The 18,268-nt window shown below is 40.8% G+C and overlaps 1 protein-coding gene across 1 annotated transcript in view; it reads right to left on the reverse strand.

The window, feature by feature from the left end:
- The window catches only part of ABCD3 (ATP binding cassette subfamily D member 3), a 120,662-nt gene that overhangs the window by 22,993 nt on the left and 79,401 nt on the right, over positions 1-18,268 (reverse strand). Inside the window, exons 11-20 of the mRNA XM_073593107.1 lie at positions 15,927-15,996; positions 11,519-11,616; positions 11,343-11,434; positions 7,617-7,708; positions 7,465-7,537; positions 4,474-4,537; positions 2,957-3,034; positions 2,756-2,821; positions 2,579-2,668; positions 2,360-2,479 (exon numbers count right to left, since the gene is read on the reverse strand). Coding sequence (XP_073449208.1) covers positions 2,360-2,479; positions 2,579-2,668; positions 2,756-2,821; positions 2,957-3,034; positions 4,474-4,537; positions 7,465-7,537; positions 7,617-7,708; positions 11,343-11,434; positions 11,519-11,616; positions 15,927-15,996 — 843 coding nt within the window. The remainder of the gene's footprint in view (positions 1-2,359; positions 2,480-2,578; positions 2,669-2,755; positions 2,822-2,956; positions 3,035-4,473; positions 4,538-7,464; positions 7,538-7,616; positions 7,709-11,342; positions 11,435-11,518; positions 11,617-15,926; positions 15,997-18,268) is intronic.

Consider the following 18,268-nt stretch of genomic DNA (forward strand, 5'->3'; position numbering starts at 1 on the left):
AGAAGAAAAATATTAAGGATGCAGTTTCCAGCTTCTTCTGAAAATGCTGGTTGTCTGGCACTGAACAGGAACATACATGCAGCACATAAAAGTCAAATACCGTATTCTATCTGAAGCCAAATAATCAGCACGACAGCCAGGGAATTAGCATTTTCAGACAAAATGATCACTACTTCTCCCATTACAGTTTTTTTTTTTAAGCCCAACCCTGGGCACAGATATTTTTTTTCTTACACCATCACTCTTATTTTTTTTAGGAGTTCTCCAAGATAGGAAAAGTGCTCCTGATATGTAGATCAGGAGGCTCCACTTTTACCTCCCTGCAGTATTGGAACTTTATCTATGAACACCACCAGTTAAAATGTGCGGCCTTTGTCCCCCCCCCCCTCCACTCTGCCGTGCCATTCACAAAGCACAGTGATGACATTTGTGATGTACTTTATAAATGATGGAGGGTAGGGAACTGAGGGTGGAAGTAAAACAATGGAAAAGATGCTGTTCACAGATACTGGGATCTACATATCGGGAGTTCTCAGGTTAGCTTAAAGCGGGGGTCCACCTATCTATCGTTTTTTTTTTTTTTTGAGTTAATTCACAAACTTTTCTTCTCAGTATTACATACTCACATATTGCGTGTAATATGTCCGCCTGTGTCAGATTTCGTCGGAAAGAATAACTTATATTATTCACTGCAGGCGGTTTCCATCTTCATTGTGGGCATTTGAAGCCCACAAGCCTTTTTTTCCTGGATGTGGTGAATGCTGTGCTCTCAGCATTCACCGCTCCTTCCCGCACATGCTCAGTGGCATCCTGGGAAGCCTGAGACTAGCTCCCAGGAGTCTGGGGAGAGGCTAGAAACACGCCTACTCCCATGGGAGGAGAACCAGGAAGTGCAAAGAAGAATAGAAAAATAAAAGGTAATTACGGCGATTTAAATTTTTTTAAACGGCATGTCAGCATCTAGGCAAGGAAGAGAATACATACAGATATTGTTCAAAATTTGGGTGGAACCCCGCTTTAAGCCTGGCACACATTGAGTTTTTTCCGTTCAATCCAGTCAATTGAACAAAAACAAAAACTGACGTCAGGTCCAGTCGGAGCCGCTGTAATAAGACCCAATGTTAGTACAGCAATCTCCCTCACTGAGCTGTTGTGTTCTGACAGCCATTGGCTGAGAGCGCTGATCAGGAGCCGGTCAGTTGCTGGTTTTCCAGCATACGTTTCCAACAGAAGCCAGCCAATTGGCCGGCTTCTTTCAGACAGGGTGGCATACACATTGGACAAATGTCATTTTGTGATAGGATGATTGAAAGAAACTGGATAAAACATAACAGACAGCAAAGCCTGTTTTTGTGAAACTTAGCTGTCATTTTAAAAAATAAACCCTAGGAAGATAATTTCTTTTTTTACCATGTATAAAACACAGAGCAGCAGAGGAGAGCAACTGTTTTTATTACATTAAGGGTTCTTGTACTTCTGAATTGCCTGTAGTATTGTATTGCAACTTGACAGCAAAAGTTATTAAAGTGATAGTAAAGCTTTGTATTTCTTTTAAATTAAAATTACAAACATGTTATACTTACCTGCTGTGTAATCGTTTTGCACAAAGCAGCCCCGATCCTCCACTTCTTGGGTCCCCCGCTGTATTATCCACTTGCTATGGGGGGCACTCATGCATGTTCATTCCTGATCCCCACTCTGTGACCATAAAAGACATAGAACAGGGCTCGGCCCCACCTCAGCTCCCTCGTCACTGGCTGTGATCGACAGCAGCGAGAGCCACTGTATCTGAGCCAATGAGGAGGCAGAAAGCCAAGAGAGCCTTCTCTCTTATGCACTTTGCTGGATCAAGATCAGATTCGGGTATGTTTTGGGGGAGCTGCATGCAGAAGGTTTTTTTAATCTTACTGCATGCAGTAAGGTTAAAGAAATAAAATAAAACACCTGCCTTTACACCCACATTAATTGAACTGTTGAAGAAAGAAAAAAATGATTTACATGGATAAATGTGCATCACCTTGCTTTACTGCTGCATTCCAAGAGTTATTTAGAGAAATGTACATCACTGTGCCTTATCACTGCATCACTGTTCCCACAAGAATGCACGTCTGCATTTTTGTTACATTTACTTTTATTCAACAGGTGGGGGGCATTAAAGTGTACATTTTCAGGACACATTTTTTTTTTTTTAATAATATTTAATATATTTATGAAAGCAAACCGCAGACAAAACAAGATTGCTGATGAGTAAATTTGGAAAACAAATATATGTACAATCTGTATCATATAATGAATTTTAAGGGTTGCATTCATGCAAATTCAGGTAGCACTCTATATAAATGAACAAATGGTGTCCTACCGCCATCCTTTGCTTTTCTCCTCCACTGAGAACATCCATCCAGTCCTGCACACTATCCCAGCCTCCCTCACGTTCCAAAATTTGTCCCAGTTGAACATTATCAAGATAATCCTTTAGGACCTGTGTGGGTGTAGTATACAGCACTTAATGGTTATTACTTTTGCCTTTTCAAACTAAAAATGGCCTTAGCCATTAAAATATAGACTGGTGTTTCCTAACCTTATCTGGAATGCCCTTGCGTTTCTGGTCTTCATGCGTGTCTGGATAGATGACTTGGTCCCGTAATGTCCCCAAAGTCATATACGGCCTCTAAAAAGAGGAATAATGAAATAGAATGATCGTACTACCATTTTTTTTTTTGTGGCTACACTTCATGACAATATTACTGAAAACTACCTGGGGAACATAAAATAGTTTTCCTCGTTCGGGCTTAGTCAGACTTCCTCCAAACAATGGCCACAGCTAGAAAAATAAACACATTAAACGTTAAAACATTACTACTAGAAATAATCACTACCGTTTGCCTGCCACATGTACAGAGATGAAAATTGCATACTGCGCAACTACAATTTTCTGAAATATACAAAAAAAAATTACCTCTCCTAAGACGCGGAAGAGTGAGCTCTTTCCACAGCCATTTGGCCCACAGACAAGCACATTGGTGCCAGACCTCACCTGTAAACACATAGTTACAGGATATGTTTAAACAATGAAGCACCCCCCCCCCCCCCACTACCACCAAAGATAGGGTATACAAAAACATTCACAACATACATAAAACACATCCTATAAAATATTTCATTACATTTAATCACTACTAATGTCACACACATGTGATCTATCTTAGGAGGTTGACCACTGACATTCACATCCCTCATAACATTTTAGCATCTTGAGTTTTGAGCAGTCAAAAGTTCTCAACTTTCTGATACGGAATTTAAAAAAAATATTTAACTAGTGTTTCACTTTAAAGTGTATGGCTAAAACATCCATCTTATGCACTTACTCCTAGGTCACTAACAAGAACCTAATATAAATGGAAAACCGTGCAAAATTGTGCATATGATAAAAATAATGATGTGCAAACACAAAGGGGGATATCCCCTTTAATAAAGTGCTATAAATAATAAGTGCCGGGCTAGTAGATAATATTAAATGAAGAACATATATAGTGATCACAAATACAATTAAAACAATAGTGCTTAATAACAGAAAAAAGATAAACATAACACAAGTCCTCTTTAGCAATATCCCGTGAATGGAACTCCTGATCTCCAAAGTGCCAAATCACCAAATGATTGATAATCACCGGTGATTTGGCTATTTGGGGATCAACAGTTTCATTCATAGGGTATTGCTAAAAGGGTCTGGTGTTATGTTCATTTTTTTTCTTTTATTAAGTACCATTTATTGAATCTGTGGTCACTAACAAGTACTGGCATGCAGGCATGTACTGGCCACCGGGACTACTGGAGTTTCTCGGTGGGCCGATGGCTCAGTGGGCCGGTTTCAGTGACAGACAGTGGCGTCGCTAGCAGGTGGCTTTTGGGGCAATAGCCCTGAATCCGGGGGGGCTCTCTGGGGACCCCGATGTAAGGAGGGGGGCTCTCTGGGACCCCGATGTAAGGAGGGGGGCTCTCTGGGGACCCTGGAAAAAAAAAAGCTGTTTATACTTACATTGGAATGGTTTTTTTTTTTTTTTTTTGTGCAATTGCATATAGTTTACATACTGGCTTTTGTGCACGTTTGCAAAATTAAAGTGGGATGGTCTGGATGAAGTCCAGAGCCAAATTTGTGTCCCAGTCCAGCCCTGCCGGCATGCATAATAACATGCCAATAGAGGGGAGAGCCTTTTATCTGATGATTTGCAAGTGTGATCAGCAACCTTTTCTGCTAAACCCCATCCAGCCTTCTATCACTTTTCCATGAGAAAAATGGATTACAAGCTCAGGCTGTGATAACGCACCGCCTATACTTCAACAAGTATAAATATTGATGGTGATGTTTCACCTTTAACCTTTTTTATGCCAGTGCCAGTTTTAAAGCGTGGGCCCTTCATCCTCAGATACGAATTCTGAGAGTACACAATTTAGAAAATAAATTATTCTACTAACCTCAAAGTGCAAATCTCTGATTAGAAGGTCTCCATTTGGTGTTGCAAGAGGAACATGATCAAATCTGTCAGAAAAATAAATAAATAAAATAAAACAATGGACAGGTGTTACATACACATTGGATATTATAGGACTTTGATATCACAATCTATGGTAAGTTAGCAAGACTAAATGAAATGGACGACAAAGGCCAGTGCGTTACCAACAGCAGGCAAACAGTTTTTCTCTAAATTTTTGAGCCCGAGATAGAACAAAAATCACATCCTTCAGCTGTATAATTGCAATTGCCTAGATGTAATATAGGTTGCTGCATTAATGTATATAAGTTGTTGCATAAATATTAATAAGGTTATTTATATAAAGCGGAAATGTTTTCCAGCACTTTATAGCATATTCATCAAAAGAAACGTCATGCACACATAATATGTACAAAGCATACAACACCCCAGACTATACCACTTCTGCAAATGAACGTGCTGCACTCAATTTAGTAACCAGTACTGTGGTCAACTAATAAATAAAAATAAATTCAAGAGTGCAATTGTTTAAATATATATCAATCCACTACAGTAGTACACAGTCCAATCATCCCGTGAACTATAAAAATATGTAAATGTGTTAATGTCCATATAAATCAATCTTGAAATACTCCACAAATCTTCCCAAATTACTCCAAAGTGTCAGAAACAATACTGAAATAATGTAACCGCCACCAACCCCCGTGGGCACACACTCACCTTGAAAACAAGGACCTTGAAAACCGAAATTACCAAGTGATCAAAGACATAAGCCCAGATGGTGTACTGTATCCTTGAATGCAGTGAATTCAGTGATAACTTAGTAATATCAGACAGCAGGCATAGATTTTTCCCAGCTTCTTAAAGGGAACCAGTCATGCCAGACCTTTTATAACTTTAATGTCTGGTTTTCAGGGTGAGTGTGCGCCCACAGGGGTTGGTGATGGTAGCATAATTTCAGCATAAGAGTAATTCAAGATTGATCTATATGGACATTAATATATTTTAAAATTCACTGAATGTTTGGACTATTTAGTTGTTGATCACATTACTGGTTACTAAACTGAGCGTGGCACATTAATATGTATAGAATTTTATATAGTATACAGAACCACTTACATTAACCCCAAAACTTGCTTATCTTACCATCTACTTTTCCTAATATTCACACACAGACACACACTAGTGTCATCTGTGGGTAAATGAGTTTACTGGTATAGGTCTAGACTATTGGAAGAAACTGGATTACTTAATTCACCAACGTGTGGAAAGATCACAATTTTATCAACTAAGCCACAATGGTGTTCTGGGATTCTATATCATCGCTATAATATTAAAATTACACCACTATGACTATACCAGAGTACAAGACTGATGTCTGCAACCAGTGATTTTCTTGTAAACATTTGGAATATATGAATAATCTTTAACAAGGAAGGGAAATGTTAAGAACTGTTGCAAGGTACATAGTGCATCTCTTCTACAGCCGGAAACTATAAGCAGAAACTATTATACTATATACTGGGGACCTCTACTGGACAGTTTCAGTAATGCTGCTTAAAATGACAAGACTACATACACTTCACAGGTAAATGGTGTTTAAAGGAAAACTTACATATAGATCATTGCATTCTGTTTTTAGTAACATTTCCTATCAGCAGTTTCTCTTAGAATGCAAATGATGCCATTTTAAAAGGAAACCTGGGTTGAGGATGCTTGGTTGCAGCCCTCATTGATGCTTCCATCTGAAAATCCATGTTCCCTAGCTATCATACAGATCTGTGGTCTTCACTAAAATCACTAACTCAGAATAATATGGAAATAAGAAGGTCAGACTTTCCAGATTTCTATGTTTCAGCCCCAGGTCTGTGACTCAAAAGTACTGAAGCCAAAGGCAGCATTTAACCTGCTGGCATGTAGATATGAAATTTAAAGTATTACAAAAGTGTATATAATGTGCAAAAGAGGCCTTAAAATGCAAACTTCTATGTGGCAGGGGCTGATCTAACACACTGAAAAGCATGTTAGCACTATAAAAGTAAAAAATAATACAATACATTTATTCCTATTTAATGCAGCCACCCATACACAGCTGTTACACTGACAGACTATTTAAGATTGAAATGTTAAGTCTTCCAAATCATAGGATACCCTTCTTTACTACTTTCTCTACAGAAGAAGAGCCAAGCTGGGCTGAGTGACACTACAGCTCTGCAAAGTCAAGCAAGATCTAAAGTTCTGTTTCCGCTGTTGTAAAGGGTTTTAAATGGAGAATGGCCAAAACTTTTTTGGCTATACTTCTCCTTTGGATCACAGGAGTGCAGTTCATGCAGCTGCACCACTGGGCTGCACCATTGGGAGACTGAGCAAGCTGCTCCCTCCCATCCCCAGCCCAGCGGCAGAGCACGGAGCCGGTGACTCACAATCACCACTCTCTGCATGGAGGGGAGAACTGAGTGATCAGTGGTGATTGATCACTCATTTCTCACTGCAGAGGGTAGGGATCGATGCTGCATTCACCTAGGTGAGTTTAAGGTTTTTTATTTTGTTAACTCTATACCTCTATTTTAAGAATGGCGTTACAGATGCCCTAACAGGAGAGTCTAAAATCAGAACAGGTGGAAAGTCTTACCAAAACTGTATAACCAATGGTTTAGACATAACTTTTATATAAAATGCAGTCTGAGAATGAAAGTTACCTATGCTGCCAATTGTGATGCAACAATGCATTACAAGCAATAAAGACTACAGTACAGTTGAACACTGCTAAAACATCCAGAAAGATATGGTCATTCCGGTTACAGAATAACGAATTATCACATTTCCTTTGTAAATGATGAAATATTGGCTTTCCCGACCCTTGGTTAACAATGTTGTATGTCAGCATTCCACACCATTTAGTTCAGCCGGTACTAATCAAATCTAGAGGAATCTTGCAGAAACAAAAAAAAAAAAAAAAAAAAAAAAAACTTACTTGATGATGTTGTCAACATTTATAACCCTACCACTTCCTGGTATTAAGGGGATGCTGGGAACAGATTCAGACTCTACAATTTCAAAGAAAAATATATCAGTATGAGCAGTTAAACAGGAATATTTTATTACATAAGTGAATGATGAAATTACCTTTGTCCTGTTGAGAAACCATTGTGCGTTCATATTTGCCTTGGTTCAAGTCCTTTAGCACTTGCATCAGCTCAGTAATTCTTGCTGTAAAACTAGACACATAACACTCTGTTAGTGCCAACCGTGGATCAAAGTTAATTTTACAAAAAATAAAAGTGGACAATATCCCCAAAATAATGTTATTGTCATAACCATTTTATTTTAGTTCTTTCTTTGGCACGGTTATCAGTTATTCACCTTTGTGTATTACACCATCCATTTCTAGTCTATATATCTCATGTAAGAAGTTTACAAAGGGTGCATTCACATTTGCAAATGCACCCTTGCCTGCCATTACATGCAAGAACCCCAGCAGGGGTTCCCGCAATTAAGCTGCGAGTAGGTAGCACCTTTGAACGCAATGGGAGGCTGTTGGCTCTCACAGCTAATCAGTGTCGCATATATTCTCTCAAGCATGACCAGTTGTGAAAGTATAGTGCAAACCCCTAAAAGGACTATGACTTCCAGCACTTTTGACAAACACAGACAATTCTTGAACTTGATTCGAAGAGAAACCTGTTGGCTGAATGATTTGGGCAGACATGCCTGCACAAGATAACTGTGGTATTGTGGGTTTCTGCAATACACATATTCACTAATGTAAGCATTGGTTGGATTGTCAGCAACCATCCATATTTAAATTAATAGCTATCGTAAAATGTTCACCTCCTCAGAAAAAATGAAAATCGTAAACATTGTACACCCTCCCCCCCACAGGTCCTCGTTGTATTTACCTCCATGGATGCTTAACTGTCAAGTGCCCACACAGCCGCTGCAGCAGTCTGGGGATTTGAAATCCTCGCTTTTCCGCAGTGCTTCCGGGACAGGTCAGAGCGAAGCTATATCTGATCTGTCCCAGAAGCAGTGCAGAGAGAAGAGGGAAAAGAGCGGAGATCTGAAATCCCCAGACTGCTGCACTGGTTGCGTGGGCACCGACAGCTCAGCATCCACGGAGGCAAGTACAGTGAGGCCCGGGGGGGGGGGGGTGTACGGTGTTTATTCACATTTTCATTTTTTCTGAAAAGGTGAATTAACTCCTTAAAATAAATGATCACCATCAATAATGAAAAGCTTTACCAAGTAACAATATTCCTAGAACTTTTACCTTCGATACCATGAATGCATACAGCTAAGCAGAGACCCAAGCAAAATACACCAGTTAAAGTGGTAGCAAAGATTACATGCAATTATTCTTCAAAATGTTCCTTCCCCTATCTATCCTACATGCAAAAAAGATCTGTACACTTCCCTTTTTTAATTTGTTCCACTCATGTGATTTAGCAGTTCTGGATCCCCTGTGTAAGGGAGTGCTCAACAGGGTGAATTCCAGGAGCCAAAATGACACCCATAGACTCTCAAGGCCCAGCCGTTGTTGCGCTCCTTCCTTTCCTGCAGCAGCCGTTTACTGACACAGGAGAGCAGAAACTGCAGGATCACGCGACCGGACTGGAACAGATTAAAAATAGACAAGTACACAAATCTTTTTTTATACAAGGTATGCAAGGATGTTGATCTGGTCAGAAATTCAGAGCCGTCTTGTGTCCTCTGTACCTCCTGTGTTCTCTCAAAGAGTCCTCCAATTTTTTTACTGTAGACTAGAGAATTATTAGCCTTTTCGTGGTAGTGATCTAAGTAAGAGTGATTTATTAGTTTAGCAAAAGACACTAAAGGGCTGATATCATTCAATCCACAAGAATGCTGCGTGTTGTCAACCCACAACAGGGCTTAAGAGTTGGGTACACTGGTCTGGCAGATCAAACATTATTTCTCTGTACTTGCAGGGTCTTCCCTTCCTTTGCATGAATAGGGCATCACTTTGTTTTTTTTTATTTTGTTTACATCTTTTTTTTAATTAAATGTAAAGTCCATCCCCGACACCCATGCACGTCACTCGCTGTGCCTCCCAGGATATGTACGTCATATATCCCAGGAGGCATAGTCTCTCATTCAAGAACAGGAGGTGGGGGTGGTCCTATCTGCATGCCATCAAGAGGCTCGCCCACTGAACCTGGAAGAGGTGGCGGGCCTCTCAATGACATCAGAGAAAACATGGCGGCACAGGATGGAGCTGTGGCTGGGCATAAGATGATCTCAGCGAGTCAACGCTGGATTCACTGGATGGGCGAGCATCTAAAATGTCAAGACACCACCATCGGGTAAGCTGGGCAAAAAAAAAAAAAAATGGGGAGGTTGGCTGGAGTTGGTTGTCAACCTCAGACATGAAAATTGAAAACAAAGAATATGCCCCTATAGCGTGTGCTTGTCTCAATTCAGGGTACGAAGTGTCAACTTTGTCAGCAGGAGTCGCTTCTGACACCAAGAGAAAAAAAAAAAGGAGGTGACGGGAGGGAGCTCTGGCACACAGCCTGTGATTGACAGCCTCAGCTCTGTTCCTGTGTGCTGTGTGAAGAGGTGTGTGTCGCTCCCCTCCAATTTATTCTTAGAGCTCTCCTCACTGAGCTCTGCGGAGTGTAACTTCAGCTTCCACTTCCTGATTTCAGAAAGCTCAGACAAGCTGTATAAATTCAACACGCTGAACTGTTGTAGAGAAGAGAGGACTAAAGATAACAGATACAACTTCTGTAGGAGGATTTGTTTGAAGTGCACATATATTGTGAGGATGTACTGCAAATGTTTATCTTTACTTTTCCCTAACATACACTTTAATATAGCCATAATTCAAAGTAATATTGGTGGTTTTATAAAGCACATAGTAACCCCACGGTTATTAAAAGCAACTTTCTGCTCCCTACGTTTAATGGACTTGGCAGTACAAGATGGAGGTTATTGGTGGTATAAACATTGTGTTGTTCTGGTTGGCTTTTCGTTCAGTGAGGTGAAATCTATGTATCTGGGTTTAGAAGTATAACACCTACAGTGTTAGTGTACATGACTACCTATCATGACATCCTGGCATACTCAGTAGTGCTTTAACTAAGGTCCTAGGTTCAAATCCAAACTAGTTAAAGTGGTTATAAACCTTAGATAAGAAATATGAACAAAACATATCCCTCATCTCAATCCAGAGCAACAAGTGTCATTTCTGTCTGCTTCTTCCTCCCTTCACTATCGGCATGAATCAATTCTGACAAATTTTCCTGACGCCAAGAGAAAAAAGGTGACAGGGGATGGACTTCCTCTTTGAGCTCTCCTTACTGATCTCTGTATTGTCTAATTTCAGTTTTCAGCCCCCTTTTTTCTGACAGATCACACAAGCTTTATAAATTCTGCACTTTGAATGGATGTAGAGAAGATAAGACTGCAGATAAACTTATGTAGGAGGATTTGTTTCATCTCTGTGTATCAGTTGAGGCCATTTTCTTCACTGGGTATATGTACCACTTTAAAATAAATGAGTCAAACCTGCATAGATAATACAAGTGTGCGTTTCTCATTTAACAAAATAATTCAATAATAAAAAATTTATAAAAAAAAAAACTCTTATAACTCCACAAGAAACTATGAACCTATGTTGCTGTCACATTGACTGATGTGATTGCTTCTAATTAATTAGCGATTTCCCCATAGCAGCATCAGCAACTATGTCTACGGTCTATGTGCTCCATTTTTACTCCTATCCACCTTGCCATTTTTTACCTCATTCTGCCAATATCTAAATTTGCTTTGACTAAAAACCAATATAGCACAAGCTGAAATTCCCCTTTAAATCACGTAGAGCCATCTCACCCTGCTAATCTGGTCATTTCACGTCCAGCTAGCACAATCCTGCCAAGGGCTTGAGACATCCTCAGCAGCATCCTTCCACTCTGGTAGTAGTCCTGTCAAAGATGGAAGAACCATTAGGGCTGGTTAAGGGCTCGGTAAACCAGTAATGACATATCATTTACAGGAGAGAGTCTCACCTCCAAGAGATCTGCATGACTACTGGTCAGATGACGAGGGTGATTTAGTGTAAGGAACGGACGGCTGACAACCAAATAACCAACCACTGTAGCAAGATCTGCAATTTAAGCAGGAAAATAAAAGTAGTCACAGGAAAAATTACAATCAACTCTATACATTCATCATTAACATCAATTTATGTTGAATTTGTATAAAGTAGTAAACTTTGTAATCTACAGAGAAAAAATAAATAAATTTAGAAATGGAAAATACACATTCTGGATAAATTATTATTATACAGGATTAATATAGCGTCGACAGTTTGCGCAGTGCTTTACAACAGTAGGGCAGACAGAACAATTACAATACAATTCAATACAGGAAGAATCAGAGGGTCCTGCTCGTTAGAGCTTACAATCTAGGAGGGAGGGTCAAGTGACATGAAAGGGTAATAACTGTGGGGGATGAGCTGATGCAGAAAATAAAAGAACAATTGTTAGGTGGAGGCAGGGTTTTCAGGGATCGCACTAAAAGTAGATAGATTTGTAGATAGTCTGACAGATTGGGGTAGGGTATTCCAGAGGATGGGAGAGGCTCGGGAAATGTCCTGGAGGTGAATATGGGAGGAGGCGATGAGGGAGCTAGAGAGCAGGAGGTCTTGGGAGGAACGAAGAGGACAATTAGGTTGGTATTTTGAGACTAGGCTAGCGATGTAGCTGGGGGCAGAGTTGTGGATGACTTTGTAACTTGTTAGTATTTTGAATTTAATTTGTTGGGCGAGTAGGAGCCAATGGAGGGATTGGCAGAGAGGGGTAACAGATGCTGAATGATTTGTAAGGTGGATTAGTCTGGCAGCAGTATTCAAGATGGTTCTGAAGGGGGAATAGTCTATTTAAAGGTAAGCCAATGAGGAGGGAGTTGCAGTAGTTGAGGCGAGAGATAACAGGGAGTGAATCAGGAGCTTTGTGGTTTCATTGGTTAGAAAAGGACGTAGTTCAGAGATGTTGCAGAGGTTGAGGCGGCAAGCTTTGGAAAGGGATTGGATGTGGGGCCGAAAGGAGCGTTCAGAGTTCAGGATAACACCTAGCACCCTGGCATGTGGGGATGGGTAGATGGTTGTGCCATTGCTCTTGACTGAGAAGTCAGGGGAAGAGGCAAGTGGGGGAGGAAATATTATGAGCTTGGTTGAGTTTGAGGAAGTGGTGAGGAAGTAGTGAGGAAGTGGTGTGACATCCAGACAGATATGTCTGTTAGTAAGTTAGTGACACGTGAGGGGACTGCTGGAGTGAGTTGTGGGGTGGAGAGATTGATTTGGGTGTCGTCAGCGTAGAAATGATATTGAAAGCCGTGTGAGGCAATCAGCTGACCCAGGGAAGGTGTAGATTGAAAATAAGAGAGGCCCAAGAACAGAACCTTGGGAACGCTGACATAGAAGGGAAGAGGAGAGGAGGAAGTAGAATTGCAAGTGACACTGAAGGTGCATTGGGAAAGGTAGGATGAGAGCCACCAAAGTGAGCAGTCATGGAGACCGAGGGAGTAAAGTTTTGAGGAGGAGGGGGTGGTCAACCATATCAAAGGCAGCCGAAAGGTCCAGAAGTAGGAGTACAGAATAGTGTCCGTTGGTTTTTGCAGTTAGCAAATCACTTGTGAGTTTTAGAAGAGCAGTTTCTGTTGAGTGTTGAGGACGAAACCCAGACTGAAGGGGATCAAGAAGGTTGTTCTTTATGGAGGTGGTCACTCAGTTGGTTGTAGAACAGACATTCAAGGAGTTTAAAGGAAAAAGGGAGCAAGGAGATAGGGTGTAGATTGTTAAGATTGGTAGGGACCAAGGACAGCTTTTTACGTTTAGGGGTTACCAGTGCATGTTTTAGAGCGTTAGGGAAGATGCCAGAAGAAGTAGAGAGTTGAAGGTAGAGAAGAGTTGACGGTGACTGGATGAGAAGGTGTTAATGAGTGGTAAAATAGGTCTGCTTGGCAGTGTGGAGGCAAGAATTGTATTTTTGGAGGGGAGATTTGTATTGGTTAAAGTCTTTAAGAGACTTAGTCTTATGCCACAGATGCTAAAGAGCATGGCTACGTTTTTTGAGAATTCTGGTGTCATCTGTTTGCCAGAGTTGTAAGGGTCGAGACTTGATTCTGTGTGTAGTGAGAGGAGCGAGCTAGTCCAGGGTTGAAGACATGGATTTATTGTAGATAGAAGTGGCTTGATTGGGGCAGGACATGGGTGAGATTTTGTCATAGAGGTGGTCAGTAGCAGAATAGAGGAGAGAAGGGTTGAAGTGGCAAAGTTTTCTATCTACGGGCGATGGTTAGGTGGTTGGAGGGAAAGGTGGCGGAAGACAGAAAGAGAGAGAAACTAATAAGGTGGTGATCAGAAAGAGGAAAAGGATTGTTGGAGAGGTTGCATGGAGCACATAGGTAGGAGAATACAAGGTCAAGGGTGTTGCCATCAGAGTGAGTAGAAGCCTGTACCAATTGCTTCAGGTCAAATGACGTTAGACTAAGAAGTTTAGAAGTAGCAGGAGTGTTTGTATTAACAGGGATGTTGAAGTCGCCGAGAAGGATTGTGGGAATTTCAAAAGATGGAAATTAGGGTAGCCAGGCTGAAAACTCATCAAAACTCAAGGAAAGTTGATAACGGTCCAGGGGGCGGTAGATCACAGCAATTCTTAGGGAAATGGAGAGAATAGGCGTACAGTGAACTTCAAATGAGAGGGACAGAGAGGGAGGAGAGTGAAGAACCTGGAAGGTGCTCTGTGGGGATAGGAGGAATCCTGCTCTACTGCCCTTGCATTCATTAGGTCTAGGGGAGTGAGTCCAGAGAAGGCCACCGTGGGAGAGGGAAGGAGGAGAAGGGATGTCGGATTCATAGAGCCAGGTTTCGGTAATAACATATAGATTAAAGGAGTTTGTGACAGAGAGGTCATGAACAGCAGTTTGTTGCAGACAGAGCGGGTGTTCCAGAGGGCACAGGAGAAGGAGGAGGCTGGTTTTGGGTAGAAGAGAAATGGAGACTAAATTGCGTAGATTGCGACTACTGCCAGAGGATATGGGGTGATGGTGAAGGGCACAGTTAAATAAGTGAGGCCCAGGGTTTGGGGATATATCTCCAGAGGTTAGGAGAAGCAGAAGAATAAGGGGGGTAATATGAGAATACAATTTATATGAGGGGACATGCTTCAGTGTCCCGTGGGTTTTAGCGTTAGAAAGAGGTGATGAGGGGAGAAGTGAGGGTGATATGTACAGATTTTGGGGTGGAGAAGAGGGGTGAAGAAATAAGTTTGAGGAGAGAGGCTGCAATTGTGAAAAGGAGAGGTAAAGATTGCATGTTTCAGAGAGGAAGGAGAGTTGATTTGGAAATGAGGTTACCTGCAGTCTGGTGTTTTGTAAAGTAGTCTGCTGATGCTGTTTGCCTTGAGCAATATGCTCAAGTGCGAGAGCGGAAGTGCCACTTACTTAAAGAACCCCAAAATGCTCCCACTAGCATGTGCCTCCCCATAAAGAAGGTCTTGTTTTATACTGTGATGGGTGTGGATGGAATTTTGCAATTAATCAATCAATCAGGAGGTAATATTAGGCACACAGCTAGCACAGCAAATTTTTCACACCACAATCAAACTGCAAGAGGACCAAAAGGCCAGAATTGTAAAGATAAAGGAACCAATAATTTAGGCAAGACCTAAACAAAATAAACATCAAAATAATGTGAACATGGTTACAGATGGCATGTGAAACAGCAGTAACATAAATGCAGTTTACCAAATTGACAATTGAAAAGCAGGATAAATGAACTTCTTATTTAAATCAAAGATTCTACACAATGGGGTTTATTTATTAAAGCTGGAAAATCAAGCTCACTTCTGCATAGAAATCAATCAGCTTCCAGGTTTTATTGCCAAATCTTAATTGAACAATTTTGGTTGTTCGGTTTGGTTTCTATGCAGAAGTGAGCCTGGTTTTGCACTCTCCAGCTTTAGTAAATAAACAAACCCCAATATATTGTTTGCAGACAATAAATGACATTACGTTTTGCCCACTTCATCACTGTGTGCCAGCTGTATCAAAGTTTCATTAGTAAGAATTGGAGTCATTTTGTATACATCACCACACAGAAATCAACATTTCAGGGCATATTCAAATCAGATGCGTGGCTGTGGGAAGTGATTCCAGATTTTTGTGTGGACACTTGTACATTAGGCCAATTTAGTGCCTGCATTTCATGCCAATAAAATAAATTTGAATAAATGCAAAAAAAAAAAAACAAAAAAAAAAAAAACAAAAACAAAAAAACCAAAAAAAAAAAAACAAAAACACACACAGCAAATGTGTGCAGTTGCTTTATATATACACACACACACACACACACACACACTTTTTTTTTAATTTTATTATTCTATTCAGTACTAGAGAATCTCATAAATGACTTACACTTGGCAATAATGCTGTCTACAAAGCCCATGGAAAATCGGAACAAAATGAAAGAGTGTAAGTGTTCCACCTGTAATAGCAGAAAAATAATTAGTGAATAAACTGATTAAAATGTTCGGAATCCTGTAAAATATTACAGAGCTCTCATCACTAACCACCTATTAAAAAAAAAAAGACCTGCAGGCAAAACTTTTTAAATTTTGGACATACAGTGGAACCTCGGATTACGAGCATAATCCGTTCCAGGAGTAGGCTCGTAATCCAAAGTACTCTCATATCAACGCGAGTTTTCCCATTGAAGTCAATGGAAACGAAAATAATTTGTTCCGCATTGACTTTAATGGGATGCAATACCGCATGCGGCCAGAGGCGGGGGGGGGGGGGGCGCCGGAGAGCCACGGAAACGGCCGAAAAGGCCCCAATACACTTCGGCTGACCTCGGCAAACCTTGGAGAGACTTCCTACCCGAGATTTGCCAAGGTCAGCCGTGCTGTACTTGGGTCTTTCCATGCATTTCCGAATGTGACATTCGGCTCTACTCGGCTCCGGCGCCCCCCCACCTCAGGCCAAAAGCGGTACTGCACACCGCTTTGGCCTGAATCGTGCTCGTTTCGCAAGACAACACTCGCAAACCGAGTTTGCGTTTTTAAAAAATACAGTGCTCATATTTCGAAACGCTCGTTAACTGCGTTACTCGCAATCTGAGTTTCCACTGTAGTAGGAAACCCTTGTCAGTTTTTTGTTTTGCCATTTGTATCCCATCACTATCTGTCCCAAAGCCAGAAGAGGAAGAGAGGAAATCCCTCCAAAGTAAAGAAAATGCCTGGTAGTGACCAGAGTCATCAGAATGAATGGCCTTATTACTTCTATCCTACTAACCACTCAAACAGAATAGGGAGGGTGAATAATGGGAACACAGATAGCAAGAAAAACACGGAAAAAAAAAAAAAAGTTTTGCCTTTAGTTACACTTTTAGGTGGTTGTAAACCCTTACATATACCCAGTGCAGTGAATAGCTTCAGGAGATACACAGAGATGAAACAAATCCTCCTATATAAGTTCTACCTGTCTATCTACAGGCGTCTTTCCCCTACATCAATTCAAAGTGCAGAATTTACGCAGGATCTCTCAGCTCTGAAAAGCACCCCCCCCCCCCCTCCCCTTTATACAGCACCAAGAAACAGAGCTGAGGCTGTCAATCTCATACTGTGCACTACCCACCCTGTTTCCCTTAGTGTCAGGAACACTCGTCCAAAGTGACTCATGCATATAGCACAGGAATGAAGCAGCAGAGAGAAATTACACTTAGTGCTCTGGATTGAGACAAGCACACACTAAAGAAGGATATGCTTTGTTCATATTGTATGTCTGCGTTTTACAACCACTTTAGGGTAACAAGACCTCATATATTCAGACATTGCAGTAACAGTATTTTTGTATACAAACATTAAAACCAGCTGGAAATGGAGCATGTACCATTGCATTGCCCTGCTGGGGAATTGGTTCTTAAAAAAAAGGGGGCTTGAACCATACAATGCCAGACATAAGTTGGTCAACATTCAAGTGTTTCAGCTATTCTGCTGTATACACTGGAAGGAACCAGGGAAAGATTGGGTCTACATGTGCCCATGCTAGGGGGCATGTATAAAACTTCTATGTGCTGAAATGGATTTGTATAGCTCTTGAGTATTTAGTCAGATGAGATTTTTCCTATTTCTTGTGTTTCAGTTGTGTTCCGGCTCCATATATTTTAACCTGGAAGATTATATTGGCAACTTCTTCTAGCCTGTCACACAAAGATAATTTTATGTGCCAGATCAGATGCTGTATGGGCTGCTTGTCCCCACCCCCCCTGCTGTCATGGAAGATTACTAATATAGTTGACTGATACCCATCACTGATCACCCAGGTTTTTATCCATCTGTCTTAACACACCAGTGATTCCCTGTTACAACTGACCTACCCTAAACAAGGGAATGAAAATGGAAATGAAAGAGAGGCACTGATTGTATTGCAGATTCCCAGTTCCTTAGCTAAAGCATAAGGGTAAAGATAGGGTTTAATCACTAGACTGTTGACCTAGCAGGTAAATGCATTTGGTTGCAGGTAAGTACTGGGTGGATTTTTTTTTTTTTTTGACAGAAGGCAGCATGGGGGCTGGCGGATGAAATGCATTTCAGATCCACTTTAATGCCAATGAAAAAAAAAAAAATGTTAGTACACTAGTGTTCCATTGTGTCTCAATCATTGTTTTATACCAACGGAGCCATAACTAGGATATTATTGTTTGCTATTAGATTTAAAATGATCGACTACTGCTCCAGTTCTGACAAACAAACTAC

This window comes from Aquarana catesbeiana, linkage group LG07, assembly GCF_042186555.1.
Source record: "Aquarana catesbeiana isolate 2022-GZ linkage group LG07, ASM4218655v1, whole genome shotgun sequence".
NCBI classification, from domain to species: Eukaryota; Metazoa; Chordata; class Amphibia; order Anura; family Ranidae; genus Aquarana; species Aquarana catesbeiana.